A 15,186-nucleotide genomic window follows, 5' to 3' on the forward strand; every position below is an offset into this window, starting at 1 on the left:
TTGGCGGATCAGCGGCTCGACGCTGCCCTCATTTGAGCGGGCGCCACCGGAGGGGGACGCACACGGGACGCGCACGGAGCCCGCGTCTCCAACTCCCGAGTGCGCGCCGTCGGGGATGGGGGAGAGAGGGGCGACCGGGGAGGCGACCGGGGGAACCACCGCGGGGCTCGGAAGGGCGACGAGCGGGGTCCCGTCGCACTGATCGGTCGACCCGTCGGCGGCTCCATCGATCGCTTCTCGTCACAATGCGCGCGGGGAAGGCTGCGTGCGCGGCGGACACGACGACCCGGGAGTTACCGGCATGAACTGAGACGGCGCCGGCGAATAAATATCCATGTTAAATTGGAACCCGGAGCGAGTAACATGGCGAAAAGGAAAGGACCGTTGCTCCCGCTGCTGTACTTTATGGCGGAGTTCTGGCTCAGTGCGCAGCAGGTTCTGAGGATCGGTGAGTGCGTCCGTTCCTCCCGTTTGGGAACTTTTGTGCAGTTTGCAGATCCTCACAGTTTTCCGAGGAGATCACCTGGGGCGTCGATCTCTTTCATGACGAACGTATTTGTTTGTTTACAGTTCGGAACACGGGCTGAGAATATAGAGGTGGAGTAGCCCCATCCAACACCAACCTCAACCTCAATAACCACGTCATGGTGATTGAATAAATATAAACTTCTCACAAAACACGTTGAAGTTGTTGGTGTTCTCGGTTCAGTGGGTTTTGGCACGAACGCTGCGGTTCAACAGTAATGTTATGGTCATAGGAAGGTGGATATCGATAGAGGGGTGAACACATGTTCAGGGAATGATGCAAATCTATTTCATTTGTTTCACAACGATAAAACAAATGCTCCACTCATATTTACCGCAGATCGTGGTGTTCTGGCCTTGCCCCCTTAAAATTCAGTAGCAACCATCTCCGAGGAGCCATTTTGAAAACAATAATAATAATAACAGGATGGAGACCTCAGCCCCATTGACGTAAAAGCGGCGAATGCTCTGCTTCTCCGCAGACGAGCTGTGACCTGGATCTGTTCCATCATAAACTTCTATGAGAAATGAAAGGCTCCTCACAGCTGGGGGGCTGCAGGCGCGAGGACATGCACAGCAAACAACTTTTCATCCAAATACTGTCGATATCCAACTTTTAGGACGGCGCCAGCGTCTGTAAATGTTCAGCGAACCACAAATAAGTCGTTTCACTCCTCTGACTCATTCCTGCCGTTGAGTGACAGTGAGGCCTCCGGCTCAGAAGGATGTTTGTTAAAAGTGTTTGACCGAGTGATTGTTGGACCTATTCGGGCCTGCAGGCATGACGTCCTGATCTGATGCAGACGTTCAGGTGATTTGGTGATTTGGTGTTTGCTCTCTGCACATTTCCATGCACTTGTAATGAGGAAGAGGACTCCATCACAGAGCTCCTTTCTCTCATTGCATTGCATAACCCTCAAGGATAATAGGCCGGCGTCGCCCTCCTCCTGTGACCGTCCTGATGGGATGTGTGCTTAATATTGTTAAGCTCTCTAAATCATCTATCACTCTCTCAGACCACCTAATCTTTGTCATTTTCTTCATGACCCCTGCACTCGTAATCCCCCCCCCCCATATGGTGTGTGGCTTGGTTCAATTAACAATTCTCCGTCTTGGCGAGCATTGGCATCAGATGGCTCCTGGCGCCCGCTGCCCGCGCCGGGGGCCGGTCATAATGGTAAATCTTCTCTGTAGAGCCCTTAAACAACTAACACTAATCTTCTTTATGCACAAAGTCTCTTCCCCAAATATGGTACTTAGTTAGCAACAGAATCCCCTCATTGGTCAGACCACGGCAGCAGCAGCTTGCACGTTGGTCCTCCACCCTCTCTCTGCCTTCTCCTCACTTGTTGGAAGTGGGATGTTTTATATGCAGGGGCCATTGACTTCCATTTTAGTGCTTTTTCTCCGGGCACTCTGCGTTTTGTTTTTTTCGGCCGACAGGTCGAGGGAAGCGGTGACAGCAGCCGCTCAATTAATAGGGTTGTTCGTTCTCTGCAATAACCTAGTGACCACTTTGATTTGATATGAATGTATAACTGCGGGGTATTGTTGATTTCCACATCCCTAACCCCGGGATACGGATTGGTAAGTACAGGGGCACAGCCCTCCGCGGCGTGCGCTCTCTGCTCGCTACGGCGTCGGCACTTCCCCCTCAGACAGAGGGAGCTCAGTGCCACATCAAACGCTCCTGGCGGCCTGGCCCGGACCTCCGCGTCCATTCACGCCCTGGCGCCGGCCCAGGGCGGAGCGCGGGTGGATGTGGATGGAGGGGCGGGGAGGGGCCGTCCCCGGGAGCCGGACCAGCGCGGGAGGAGGAGGGGGTGGAGGGAGTCAAACACTACGTCATTGTGCTGCCCGGCCTCAAAAGGTCTCCCTTCATGTGATCGCCCCGAGGGTGGTGTCAGGCTCCACCGCCCCGTGGTCCCTCCTTGATGGAGGGAGGATTCAGACAACAAAACATGGACACAACAGTAATAAGTCAGTGTCTTTATGATGCAGCGATCCGTCACCCCACAGCATCGTCTTACGCAATTCACCTTCCAGTCAGGTACCGAGCGGGACTTTATAACGGCGCTCGCTACGGCTGCGTCGCTCCGTCTTATTAATCACAACTTCAGAACCATTATCTTTAAAAAACGAAACACAAACAAGGCCTCATGAATATTTATCTCTCCACGTGTTTGTTCACAACAATGCAACACTTTCCTCCTCACGCATAATTGAGTAGACAACAAAGAGAGTACACAGTCACTGCTGCTCCGCTGACGGATTAAAAAACCTGAGCCCAAAACCCATAACTGCCGGATGAGAAGTCGTCCCCGGCAGCTGGAGCCTCCAGGTCGTGGTGTTGACTCCACGGTGACGGAGCATCGAGGTGGAGCGTTGATCCATGTCATCTGCAAACGGGAAGTTCTCATTCCTAATATCTACATAATAATTAAAACACAAACACATTCTCAGGTTATTACTCCAACTCGATACAAATGTAGTGGAGGGGTTCCCAAGACGGGGTCCGCGGGCCCTTGAAGGTCCTTGAATGAATTTCAGGGACAATAAAATCATTTTTGATTTTTTTTGATTTTATCTTATTTAACATTATAGTCATACTCAAACACGCTCATGGTAGTGGGTTATTTTGTTGTCGTTGTGAGATCTGCACTTTTTGTCAGCAAGATTAAAGTTAAATGTTGAGAAGTTTGGGAACTGGGCCCCGGCCCCCAGTCCACCATGTGAGCTCAGTGGTGTAGTCAGGGCCAGAGTTCCCAAGAGGAACGTGAGGAAAGAGCGGAAACCATCGAAATCAATGAAAAGAGGACAGAGTGATATGAAATAAGTGTGTTAAAATGTATTCCTGTTTAAAAGGGTCTGCAAATAAAACACAGAAAATTATATTTAATAAGTAGAACGTCAAAACCAAAATATTTTGATATACTGATTGACAAACCAGAACCTGCTTTCAGCGCCTGGTATTCTTATGTAGTATTGCTATGTAGTTTTGCAGTATTTGGGCCACTGTTATATTTAATACCATTTTTAGTCATCATTGTATATACATTATAACATATATTACATAATGACCTACAATAAGTACATTTGATTTACAATAATATTTACAGTGTTAGTTTTGCATTTTCTTTTTCTAAAATCGCATATTTCGGTTCCTAAAAAATATACTCTGTAGAGGGGTTCTAAGCTTAGAAAATGTTTAAAAAGAGACAGTGTCCAGGCAGTGCATAAAATATAACTACCTAAAATTGAGCACCGCTGCCCGTCTCCTGCTCCTTCAATTACACCTTGTGAGGGAGGGAGCGTCAGGCACACGGACAAGGTGGAGTGCAGCCAAAGTGAGGATTTATTGACCAAATAAATAGAAATCAACGTAGGAGGGTTGCAAAACAAGTGCAGGGGGAAACAAGAAAAATGAAAGCATAATAATAAGGAAGTTAAACAGGAGTTAACTTAAAGACAAGTAGACGCAGCAAACAGAGCGGACCACGTGACACAGCAGGGAACATATGAATGACATGAGCAAAGCAAAAAGACACACGAGGGCTGAAGGAAATATCAGAAACAAACTGCAGCTGTGCAGCAACAAACCTAAAAACCTGAAACGAAATCTGAGTTTTATGAAACAAAAGCTGGGTGTCATTAAGATGTGTTTTAACTATGAACGTGCATTATGAATGGGGGCTGTAAAAGGAGACATTTTAAACTTAAGGAAAATATCAGCGTGGGAGCCGCCATCCGGACCTGCTTGTTTAACACACGACTTGTTTCCTTCATCAACAGCCAATCAATGAAGGGAGTTTGTTTGTTGGATGAGAACGTCGACACAGAACAACACGTCGTCTCTAACTATGAAACGTATTCACGGGTTTTTATTTTTCCAGGTTATTTGATCCCATTCATAACTTTGTCTGAAGAGCATTGACTTTGACGGAGCTGACGCTCACGCCCTGATGTAGGAGGTGGAGAATGCAGATGCTGCTCCTTGATCCCCGTTCAACATGGCTCTGCGTGGCAGGACGGTGGACGTCAGCGGACCTAGTTCCAGCAGGCGGGCGCCGGGGGCCGTCGAGGACGGGCGGAGCCGGGCTCCGTCGGACCCCCACCCGAACGGCGCTCGCTGCTAAACAAGTAGTTATCATTCCCATCAGGTGCAGAGGAGGACACACATCTTTATTCAAGCTCCAGTGTTTTGTTCTTTTTGCCGCCGTCTCTGGGGAGCGATGGCTCCTTCACTGTTGAAAGTGTTTTATTGAAGCGGCGTCGGGGGCCGGGCCCCTCCCTGCAGCCGGGGCCCTTCCAGGAATATTTGTTTCCTTTCACCATGAAATAAATTCCAACCCGGGCAGCAGAAGAAATGATTTGATGAAATTCTGGACGTGCTGGACAGGGTTGACTCAACCTGGGTGGAGCAGAATGATGCAGCGCGGCCGCGTCGTTCTGCTTCTGTTCAGAACCAAAGAATAGGTCAAAAAGTCTGTTTCCAGTTTCAGGTTAAAGAGAATGAAGAAGGTTCAGGTTCAGGTTCAGGTTCAGGTTCAGGTTCAGGTTCAGGTTCAGGTTCAGGTTCAGGTTCAGGTTCAGGTTCAGGGAGGTTGGAGGTTGGAGGTTGGAGGTGGAAGCTTGTTTGTCACATGGACTGGAGGTCCAGCACAAAAGGTAAAAGACAAGTAGTAGAGGAGTAGTAGTAGAGGAGTAGTAGCAGTAGAGTAGTAGTAGAGTAGTAGAGTAGAACTAGTAGAGTAGTAGTAGTAGTAGAGTAGTAGTAGTAGAGTAGTATCAAGCAGGAGTGGTAGTAGTAGTAGGGTAGTAGTGGAGTAGTAGAATTAAGTAGTAGTAGAGTAGTAGTAGTGGTGGTAGAGTAGTAGTAGTAGAAGTAGAGTAGTAGTAGACTAGTATTAAGTAGTAGTAGAGTAGTATTAAGTAGTCGTACTGTTTCCAAATGTAACGTTGTTCATGAGAAGGGATCAGTAATGTTGTAAATTTGTTTTTTTAATCTACATTTCATGTAGATTTCATTTACTGAGCTGTGTGACGGACGACAAACAACACAATGAAGATAAATAACAACAGTGAAAAAACCTCGTTCTCCATCGTCACGTTTCTTTTTGTTGTTGTGGGAGCCGTACAGCACCTGGCGACGTCGAGGTTTTACCCTGAAAAATATTCTCCAGGAATTAAATCTGCTGCTTGCAGTCAAATGTTGACGTGTAAAAGAGAAGAAAAGAGGTGGAGCTGGTCCCGTCTGACAACTGGCCACACGCCACACGCCACAAGCTCCACCCCCCACGCTCCACGCCACACGCTCCCCGCTCCACACTCCATCAGGGTCCACTCCACGCCACATGCTCCACACCACACGCTCCACACCACACGCTCTACGCTCCACGCCACACGGCCCACGCCACACGCTCCACACCACACGCTCCACGCCACACGCTCCACACCACATGCTCCACCCTCCACGCCACACACTCCACGCTCCTCAGTCCAGGACGCTGCGCCTCCAAACCAGAGAAAAGGTCATTTAAGTCCAGGTCTCAACGGGTGTTTTTTTATTTTTTCCATAAGCCTCAAAATCAATCACAATATCTTACGCAATTTTGCCCAAAATTGCCAGAACGTACAAGGACCTGGCAGAAGACGTCTCTGGAACGACGCGATTACCAACTGTTGTGGCTTTCAGACGCCTTCCATTCTTTGTGCTCCAGGTTATGGTCTGTATTGATTTCGAAATTTGACGACTGGCAGAGCTTCAGTTCTTTTGTTGTTGTCCTCAGCGGCTCGGACCTAAAAATCCTCCTGAAGGTTAAAAACTTGGATCCAGTTCACGTCCTGTTCGGTCGGTCCGGGGCTGCACCGACGTTTTCCTTCATCAGGGTCCGTGCGGCTTTGGGTGCGAAAGGCCCGGACGCTTTTCTCAGATCTACATTTAGAAAGCCTCGGCCACGCCCCGGCCGCCGCGTGGCCACGCCCCGGCCGTGTGAGCTCCACTTCCCTGTATTCAAGTCCCCTCTCACCGCCTTGCCCCTCCACCCATCCTCTCACCCCTCACCTCCTCCTGTCGACCCTCACTCTCTCACTCCTCAGCCCTTTGTCCTCCCTCCCCTCACTCCTTCCCTCTCCCCCTCCCCCTGTCTCTTCACCTCCTCACTCTTCCTCCCTCCCATCCCCACCATCTCCACTCCTTTTCTCACCCCTTCTCCCCTCACCCCTTCTTCGAACCCCATCTCACTCCGCAACTCTCCACCTCCCTCCTCCGCTGTATCCTTCATCCCTTCACCCCCACTCGCCCCCTCACCCCTTCACCAACCCCATCTCCCCATCATGTTCCGTGTTCTAACTTGATCTTCTTCTTTTCACGTTGGTACAATGTTCCATCTCGATGACTATGAAGGATTAATGCAGCGTCACATTACACGCACCTGCGAAGGTCGTTTCTGGAAGCTTTGCAAGGACGAGCCTTGAAGATATGTGAGGAGAACGTTTGAATGTAAGTGATCTTTAAGTCCATGTGAATTCTGCATTTTGGAGAAGGAGACTTTGAGGCGTGTCGGCGGTGCGAGGTGTTGTTCAACGCTTCCACCGTCGGCTTTGGTCAAAGGTTTGACATGGTCCTCCAGAAGGTTCAGGCCAAACATTTCAACTGGAGGTCAAAGCTGAACCTGCAGCCGGTTTCTAGAGGCGGGTGGAGGACACGGAGCGCTCCATCAGCATCCACAGGACAATCGGAAACACTCAAGAGGGCTGCACCGTCAAGTGTTTGATGCCTTCCTGAGGATTCTCCTTAAAGCGTCTCTTCATCGTAACTGTCTTTCACGGCGTGTGTTTTTGGGCGCTCTGCCCTGCAGCACACCACCATTTATTCTCCGTAGATGACATTATCTCTGGTTGTGTGCTTCACCCCCGCGCGCATCCATCGCCCGCTGCTGGGTGGAGGTTTTCATTTTTATTCGGTACAAGGTGACTGACTGTTGTCTGCAGCGGCAAATTGACAGAAATTGGAAACATGACCGCGGCCGAGCGCGTCTGGCCGTCCGTCTATTGAATTTGAAGTGAATTATGAGTTGAAAGTGAACGTCAGGCGGGCGGTGGTCCTGGGAGGAGACTTGGATTTTGTGCTGCGAGAGCGTTTGATTGGATACATTCGTTCTCCATCAGACGTATAAACCCAGTCACCGATAAATCGGTTATGATGTTTTGTTTTAAGTACCTGGCGTCCTGTCCAAACCCTCGGCACCGTTTCTGCAAAGCTCTTGTATCAGCTGGTGAGAATACAGGGTTAAATAAGGTCAGTCTCCGCTGAATATGATTTGAAGAGCTTCACCGTGGCAGTGTGATCGTATCTAGGACACGTTATGCAACATGAAAAACACACAAAGCTCCATAGGTTTCTGTCCCAGTCACGAACAATGCTGTATGAAGTCAGTTATTCAAACATAGTCGAGTTGGAACCAACGTGTCGTCTAAATCAGCAGTAAGATATGAACGTCTATTATCATGTGAATGTTGTCCCTCAAACATCCCATAGTTAATTGGTGGTTAATTCACTTTAAGGTTTTAGACGTATTGAACATGACATATGATCATTGGTCATTGTGATTTTTGTTTGTTCGACGTGTTTCAATTCATTATTATTCAATTATTACGTCGTTGGCCACATTTTCACCCTTTCATCATATGATTTAACTTTTCTCTTCATCTTCACTTTTCTTCCGTCACCTTTAAGACTATATTCATTTTATTATTATTATAATATTTATTTTATTATTATTATAATATTTATTTTATTATTATTATAATATTTATTTTATTATTATATTTATTTTATTATTATTATAATATTTTATTATTATTATTATTATATTTATTTTATTATTATTATTATATTTATTTTATTATTATTATTATTAAATTTATTTTTTAAGTCTTGTCGAGATTTCCAATCTCAAGAGACCACACTCAGTTTCATCTTCCTCCTCCTCCTCTTCTTCCTCCTCTTCTGCCTCCTCTTCCACTTTCTCTTCTTCCTCCTCCTCTTCCTCCTCCTCCTCTTCCTCCTCCTCCTCCTCTTCCTCCTCCTCCTCCTCTTCCTCTTCCTCCTCTTCCTCCTCTTTCACTTCCTCCACCTCCTCTTCCTCCTCCTCCTCCTCTTCCTCCTCCTCTTCCTCCTCCTCTTCCACTTCCTCTTTTTCCTCCTCCTCCTCCTCCTCCTCCTCTTCCTCTTTCTCTTCTTCCTCCTCCTCCTCCTCCTCCTCTTCCTCTTCCTCTTTCTCCTCTTCCTCCCCCTCCTCTTTCTCTTCCTCCTCCTCTTCTTCTTCGTCCTCTTCCTCTTCCTCCTCTTCCACTTCCTCTTTTTCCTCCTCCTCCTCCTCCTCCTCCTCCTCCTCCTCCCCCTCCTCTTCCTCTTTCTCTTCTTCCTCCTCCTCCTCCTCCTCTTCCTCTTCCTCTTTCTCCTCTTCCTCCCCCTCCTCTTTCTCTTCCTCCTCCTCTTCTTCTTCGTCCTCTTCCTCTTCCTCCTCTTCTTCCTCCTCTTCTTCTTCCTCCTCCTCCTCCTCCTCCTCCTCCCTCTGCAGGGGGCATCTTCGAGACCCTGGAGAACGAGCCCATCAGTGTTGAGGAACTGGCCTTTAAATTTGCTGTGACCAACATAAACCGGAACCGGACCTTGATGCCAAACACCACCTTGACCTACGACATCCAGAGAATAAACCTGTTCGACAGTTTCGAAGCCTCCAGAAGAGGTAAGAAGCGTAACCACAGCCGTACACGGTTATTTCCAGTTGAAAGAAACGCAGGGAACCTTCTTCAGAGAATCCTCCGTGTCCCATGTGCCGCCATCTCTATATGTATGGAAATATCAACAAGAGGAGAAAAAGAGATTTGTTGTTGATCTCCATACGACATACACACGCAAGTTAGAGCTGAATATCAATTTTCTGCTTTCTGATTTTGAATCCCTTCAGCATACGTTGTCCATAGGTTTGTCCAGTGCGAGTAAATGTGTAAATGTTAAATGTTATTTTTAAAGCAGCATGTGGCCAATAACTCAGTATTTCGGGTATTTTCTTTAAAGTATTTCAGTGAAAATAAATATGAAATAGTAAATAAAGAAATAGTAAATAGTCACGGTACGAAAAAACAAATTGCGAACGCCGCTGGACATTGAGTAGCACTGCGGTGGCTCACGTTTCAAAGCCCTTTGATTTGCGTCCCCGCAGCCTGCGACCAGCTGGCCCTGGGTGTCGGGGCCGTCTTCGGGCCCTCACACAGCTCGTCGGTCAGCGCGGTGCAGTCCATCTGTAACGCCCTGGAGGTGCCCCACATCCAGACCCGCTGGAAGCACCCCTCCGTGGACAACAGGGACAGCTTCTACATCAACCTCTACCCCGAATACACCTCCATCAGCCGGGCGGTGCTGGACATCGTGCAGTTCTACAAGTGGAAGACGGTGACCGTGGTGTACGAGGACGCGACTGGTGAGCCAACCGCCATGATGAGATCTGCTTTGTTATTCCTACTGGCAAATTCAGGACGCTGAGACGTCGGTGGAGCGTGAGAGCTCTGTTTAGGAAAAGGTCTAATAGGTATAAGGAAGGAGTGAAGCACCGTGCACTCTCCTTGGATCGTCCACTCAACTGACGATCAGTTCAGTCTTAAACGATTGGTTCTCTACTTTTCAAACCAGGTCCTCGAAAATGTGCTTCCCATCATTTAAAGATGTTCATTATGCTCCCTAGCAGGAAGCCTTGAATGAATAAATGCTACGAATAAAGAGAATAAAGAGAAGCTTCTTCTTTACTATTGAGAAGCTTAGAGTGTACATTACAGTGATTCCGTTTTTATATGTTATACCGGGGGGAAAATTTAGGAACATTTATTTTATTTTTTCAGGGTTCAGGGTTTGATTGACTGTTCTGCATACATGCATATCAGCTCTTTTGCCTATATCTATGCTAACGTAAGAGACTAGAAACAGGAAGTTGCGCCACTTCACCCCCACTTTCACCCCTACATTGTTGGTATTTGGATGCATTTCACTTTGGAAACCACCCTTCCAATCCTCTTACCCTGCCCTTAACCATCCCCCACCTTTTACCTAAACTGAACCATCTCCTCATCAAATAAAGTGTGACCTTTGCATGTAGGCGCAATGTCAGACTTCTCTTAAATATGAAGCTTTTAATGTTATAAAGAAAGCTTGTGTTGATCGATGTGATGTTTAAAAAAATCAGGACACTTAGAACTGAAAATGGATGAACTTGATTATTAGCTTATTGTCGTCCGGGCAGACTCCTGCTTTCTGGTCAACCTGCTTCACGTAACCTCAAGTGTCCGTTGAAGGAGGCCGTCATCTGAATAATGAGGCTGATTTGTATTGTGTTGCCACCTGGGGGAGTTTGAATTGGATTTATGGGTTTGGATGTTGATTGCTTCATTACAAAAAACAGTATGTGAAGGTTGTGGCTAAGTCCTTAGGTGTGGCTCATCGAAATTAATGTATTTTTGTCTTTTTCGGGTGCATGTGTTGGTTCTCTGATTGTGGGGAAATATGAAAACTTATTTTTATATCCCTCAGTTTGAACCTGTAAATGCAGTTTCGCTTCAGACGCATGAAATGTGTGTCAGAGTAAAACATATTGTGTGTGGAAGCCCACTTGGTCCAAAACAACCAAAACCGACCATCAGCCAAAACCGCGGATAAAGCCAAAATTTGAAGAAAAGGACATTGCAGGTCGTTCTTGACTAGAGAATGTTCTACTTTAGGCTGAACCACACTCTGTCCTAAAAAGTCTCAATCACTGCCAGCCATTTTTATATTTAAAAAGGAAATTCATATGCACTGAACAAATTAACATTTGTATTGTCTTTCTGCCTTTTATAAGGCCTTTAGCTCAACAATAATAACTGGAATTTTAAAAATTAGTGAATCAATAAATCAATAAATTGTTTATTTCATTACACAATTTTGCAACACAGGTCCTATTAGGACACAAAAAGATGGATAAAGTAAATTTGTCTTTGACACAACAGTGCCTGCTGTACAAACATTACAAGAACAATACAATCAACCAGATGCACAACCACAACATTCAACACACGTTGTTGCTTCATTTATTGACTCTTTTGCGCTCTGCAAATCAGCTCTTTTGTCTTCATCTGCAAAAACGTAACTAGGAACAGGAAGTAAGAGACTAGCAACAGGAAGTGTGTCACTTCTTACTGGTAAACTGCTTTAGTCAACCTTACTGTACTGTGGACATTTCAAAAAGCTGTAAAAGGAGAGTCATAGGAGAGGGTTTAGTATGTTTATCTTCCTACAGTAACTGCATGTAGCACAGCATCAACCACACCTTGATTCTCTCGGAAATTCCAAGCGTTGACTTCAGCTGCATTCTGAGTGCCAGTGTTGTCTTTCGATTCAAGGACTCATCCGGTTGCAGGAGTTGATAAAAGCTCCGTCCAGATACAGCATCAAGATCAAGATCCGCCAGCTCCCGACCGGCAGCAAGGACGCCCGGCCGCTGCTCAAGGAGATGAAGAAGGGGAAGGAGTTCTTCGTCATCTTCGACTGCTCCTACCAGACCTCGGCGGATGTTCTCAAGCAGGTGGGCGCCGGCGTCTGCGTCCACTTCCCCAAATTTCCTCCTCCTCCTCCTCCTCCTCCTCCTCCTCCTCATCGTCGTCATCATCATCATCATCATCATCATCATCGTCGTCATCGCTCCAGCCTCAGGGGCTCATTTGTTTCCGTGTCAAGACGTGGCGACATATTATGAACCTCACAAGAAGATCCATCCTGGCGAGTACTGGAGTACCACCAGACTCCCCCCATCCGTTCTCCGTCTTTATATTTGCGCTCCTCAGAGACAGTTGTTAAATGTGTGCGCAAAAGAGACTCAAAATCTGTAAATGTCAGTTGGTAAATGTGCCCTGATACGTCTGTTCATTGTCGTTCACAATTGAAAAAGTCACGTAATGTCCAGCGGCATTCGTCCTTCAAAGCCCAAGCTTTGAAGGACGAATGCAGCCTGAAATAGTGAAGCGACTGCTCAAATTAATCTATATCACCTTGTCATCACCTTGTCAATATGGTGATGTCAAAAACGGTGGTTTCTCAGTCCCAGCTAGAGCTTTGAACTGGTCGTGCCAGCTCAGCCAATCATCTGTCATTTTATGACTCCCGTTTTGTGTTGAAATCATTTGATCAAAAGTGTATGACTGATGTATTGATGCCACAGACACCATCAATGTATTGCAGCAGGGAATGCCACAGGAAAAAAAACATTAAAATGCTCAAAAATGCAGAAAATGCTGGAGTCGGCCATTAATGTAAAAAAAAAAAAAAATCTCCCAAATCCAATTTACATTTTTCAATGGAGCATACCCCCAGCGCTATCTTGGCCATTTTTTTTTGCATTGCTTTCTGTTTAATATCCACTATGCACAAGATTAGTCAAATTCTATCCCTTCTGAAATCCAATGTTCATTTCCAAATCCAAGCAGAGCCTATTTTCAAGCCAGACATACACATTTAAAACCAAAGGCTGTAGAGAAGATTAATTGCAAACACCACACGAACATGAGCAAATTGAGATGCTAACTCACGGAAATACTTAACGCAAACCCTGCAAACAGTGAAGAATGATGCAGTTCAGTAAGTGTATTTAATGTGTACATTTGCTCATGTTTTGTTAGTGTATTGTCAGTGCAACAACTTGAAGCTAGTCAATATCAACAGAAACAAGAATAGTTTGTCATAGCTAAGATAGGATCAGGTATTCAGGTGTTCCTGAAAGAGCAGGGTCTTCAGGTGTTTCTCGAAGGTTGTGAGTGTCTCTGCGGAGCGTGATGAGCTGGGTAGCTCCTTCTCACCATGAGAAGAGTCTGGATTGAGAACTCATACCATGCAGTGGAGGCACCACCAGCCAGCGCTAATTTGCAGACCTAAGAGAGCGGGTTGGAGCCTATGACCTAATACAAGATGCAATGCATGTGGATGCAGATCCAGGGACTTCCCTGTAGGTCACCTTGATGCTGACCTACAGGGAGCCAGTGGAGAGAGATGAGTAGTATAGTGCAGTAGTATAGTCGTGAGATGCCCAGCACCCGGACAAGGAGCTTTGCCGAGTGCTCTGGCAGATACTATCTGTTCCTCCTGATGTAAAGAATGAATCTGCAGGATCGGGAGACAGAGGAAATACCATCAAAGGAAGCTAGCTGGTCGTCAATCACTACCCCAAGATTTCTAGCAGACTTGGATGGTGTTGAACATGTTGGTGGTGCTGAACATTTATGTGGTGTTGAATGGTTGGACTTACTGGGATGATGAGGAGTTCTGTCTTGGAGAAACTCAGTTGGAGGTGGGGATCCTTCATCCAGACAGAGATGTCTGCGAGGCAGGCTGAGACAGCGGTGTACCCTGGAGGAAAGGAGTGGTAGAGCTGGATGTCATCAACGTAGCAGTGGTAGGAGAAACCATGTGGCTGGATGCCTGATCCCAGTGAGGAGAGAAGAGGGCCAAGCACAGATTCCTGTGGGACACCGGTCTTTACCTGGTGAGACTTGGACACCTCTCCCTTCTACCACTAGCTAAGACTCAAATCATCTGTTTGCAGTCCCTATAATACGAAGATCTGAAAGACTAGATAAGAGAACATGAGGGTAAACAGTGTCGAAGGCTGCGGATCAATCAAGAAAAATCAGAACAGATAACTTATGAGCAGCTCTTGCAGAGTGTCCACATCCATCAGCAGGGCAGAAAGAAAGAAAGAAAGAAAGTATTTTGAGCCGTTCAGATCGTTCAGGAATGACCCAACACTACAAGTAGAAGCAGCGTGGAGCACCGGCAGCATGAACACTCCAGCGGGGCGTGGGGGTTCTCCGCTGTGGTCCCCGCGGTGCGAACCCCACACTCACAACATTTCAAGGTCCCCCAAAAAAGTCACTAACTTCTGATTTTGGATTCTAAATGGGATATGAAATGATGGAATGATACATGGATAATCCTGTATATTTATGCGCCGTGTATGGAACTTCAACGCGGGTAAAGGGGCCAAAATTTGCGGGTTGACCCGGGTGTACTGTTTTCATCAGAGCCGATCGGAGGCGGGGCCAATTAAAACCCGAGTCTATTGCCGGGTCATTTGACCCGGGACTGAGACCCGGGTTTTTCTTTTCCCACTGGTGACAAATCCAGATTGTTAGCGGCTGTTACCAGGTTTTTGGTGCAGTGGGAGAGGGGTACCAGATAGGGGGAGAAAGAGTGAAGAGAGTCAGGTGCTGGAGGGTTCGGTGCGAGAGGTGGGTGGAGAGAATCGGGCGTTAATAGCAAGGTGGCAAAGTCATCAGCGGTCAGGGTAGATTCACGTCAGCAGAGAAAAGACTTCCTCTGAATCCCGCCATCTCTGCTGTCTTCCAGATCCTGTCCATGGGCATGATGACTGAATACTACCACTTCTTCTTCACCACCTTGGTAAGAATCCACCACTCTGAGCTCCCTGATTTACACCTCAGAATAACTACACACAGGAACTCCAAACATCTGCGGTTTTGTCTTAAAACTAGATTGATGCATGTTGGTGGGATGCCATGGTATTACCCATTGTTCCATTCCTCTTAATTAAGGCTCCTTTTATCCCCAGCAGGTCA

The 15,186-nt window shown here is 46.9% G+C and overlaps 1 protein-coding gene across 3 annotated transcripts in view; it reads left to right on the top strand.

The window, feature by feature from the left end:
• Positions 1–363: 363 nt before the first annotated feature.
• LOC307235061 (glutamate receptor ionotropic, kainate 1) overlaps positions 364–15,186 on the top strand; it is a gene marked incomplete at its 5' end in the record, with an annotated part of 33,223 nt that continues 18,400 nt past the window's right edge. For 2 of the 3 annotated variants that reach the window (XM_080007024.1, XM_080007025.1), the window contains 5 exons: positions 364–448; positions 9,111–9,278; positions 9,756–10,013; positions 11,962–12,143; positions 14,957–15,010. In XM_080007024.1, the coding sequence (XP_079863150.1) occupies positions 364–448; positions 9,111–9,278; positions 9,756–10,013; positions 11,962–12,143; positions 14,957–15,010 (747 nt within the window). The remainder of the gene's footprint in view (positions 449–9,110; positions 9,279–9,755; positions 10,014–11,961; positions 12,144–14,956; positions 15,011–15,186) is intronic. The other variant, XM_080007026.1, reaches the window with a different exon arrangement.

This window comes from Zeus faber (genome assembly GCF_960531495.2).
Source record: "Zeus faber genome assembly, chromosome: 9".
Taxonomy (NCBI): Eukaryota; Metazoa; Chordata; class Actinopteri; order Zeiformes; family Zeidae; genus Zeus; species Zeus faber.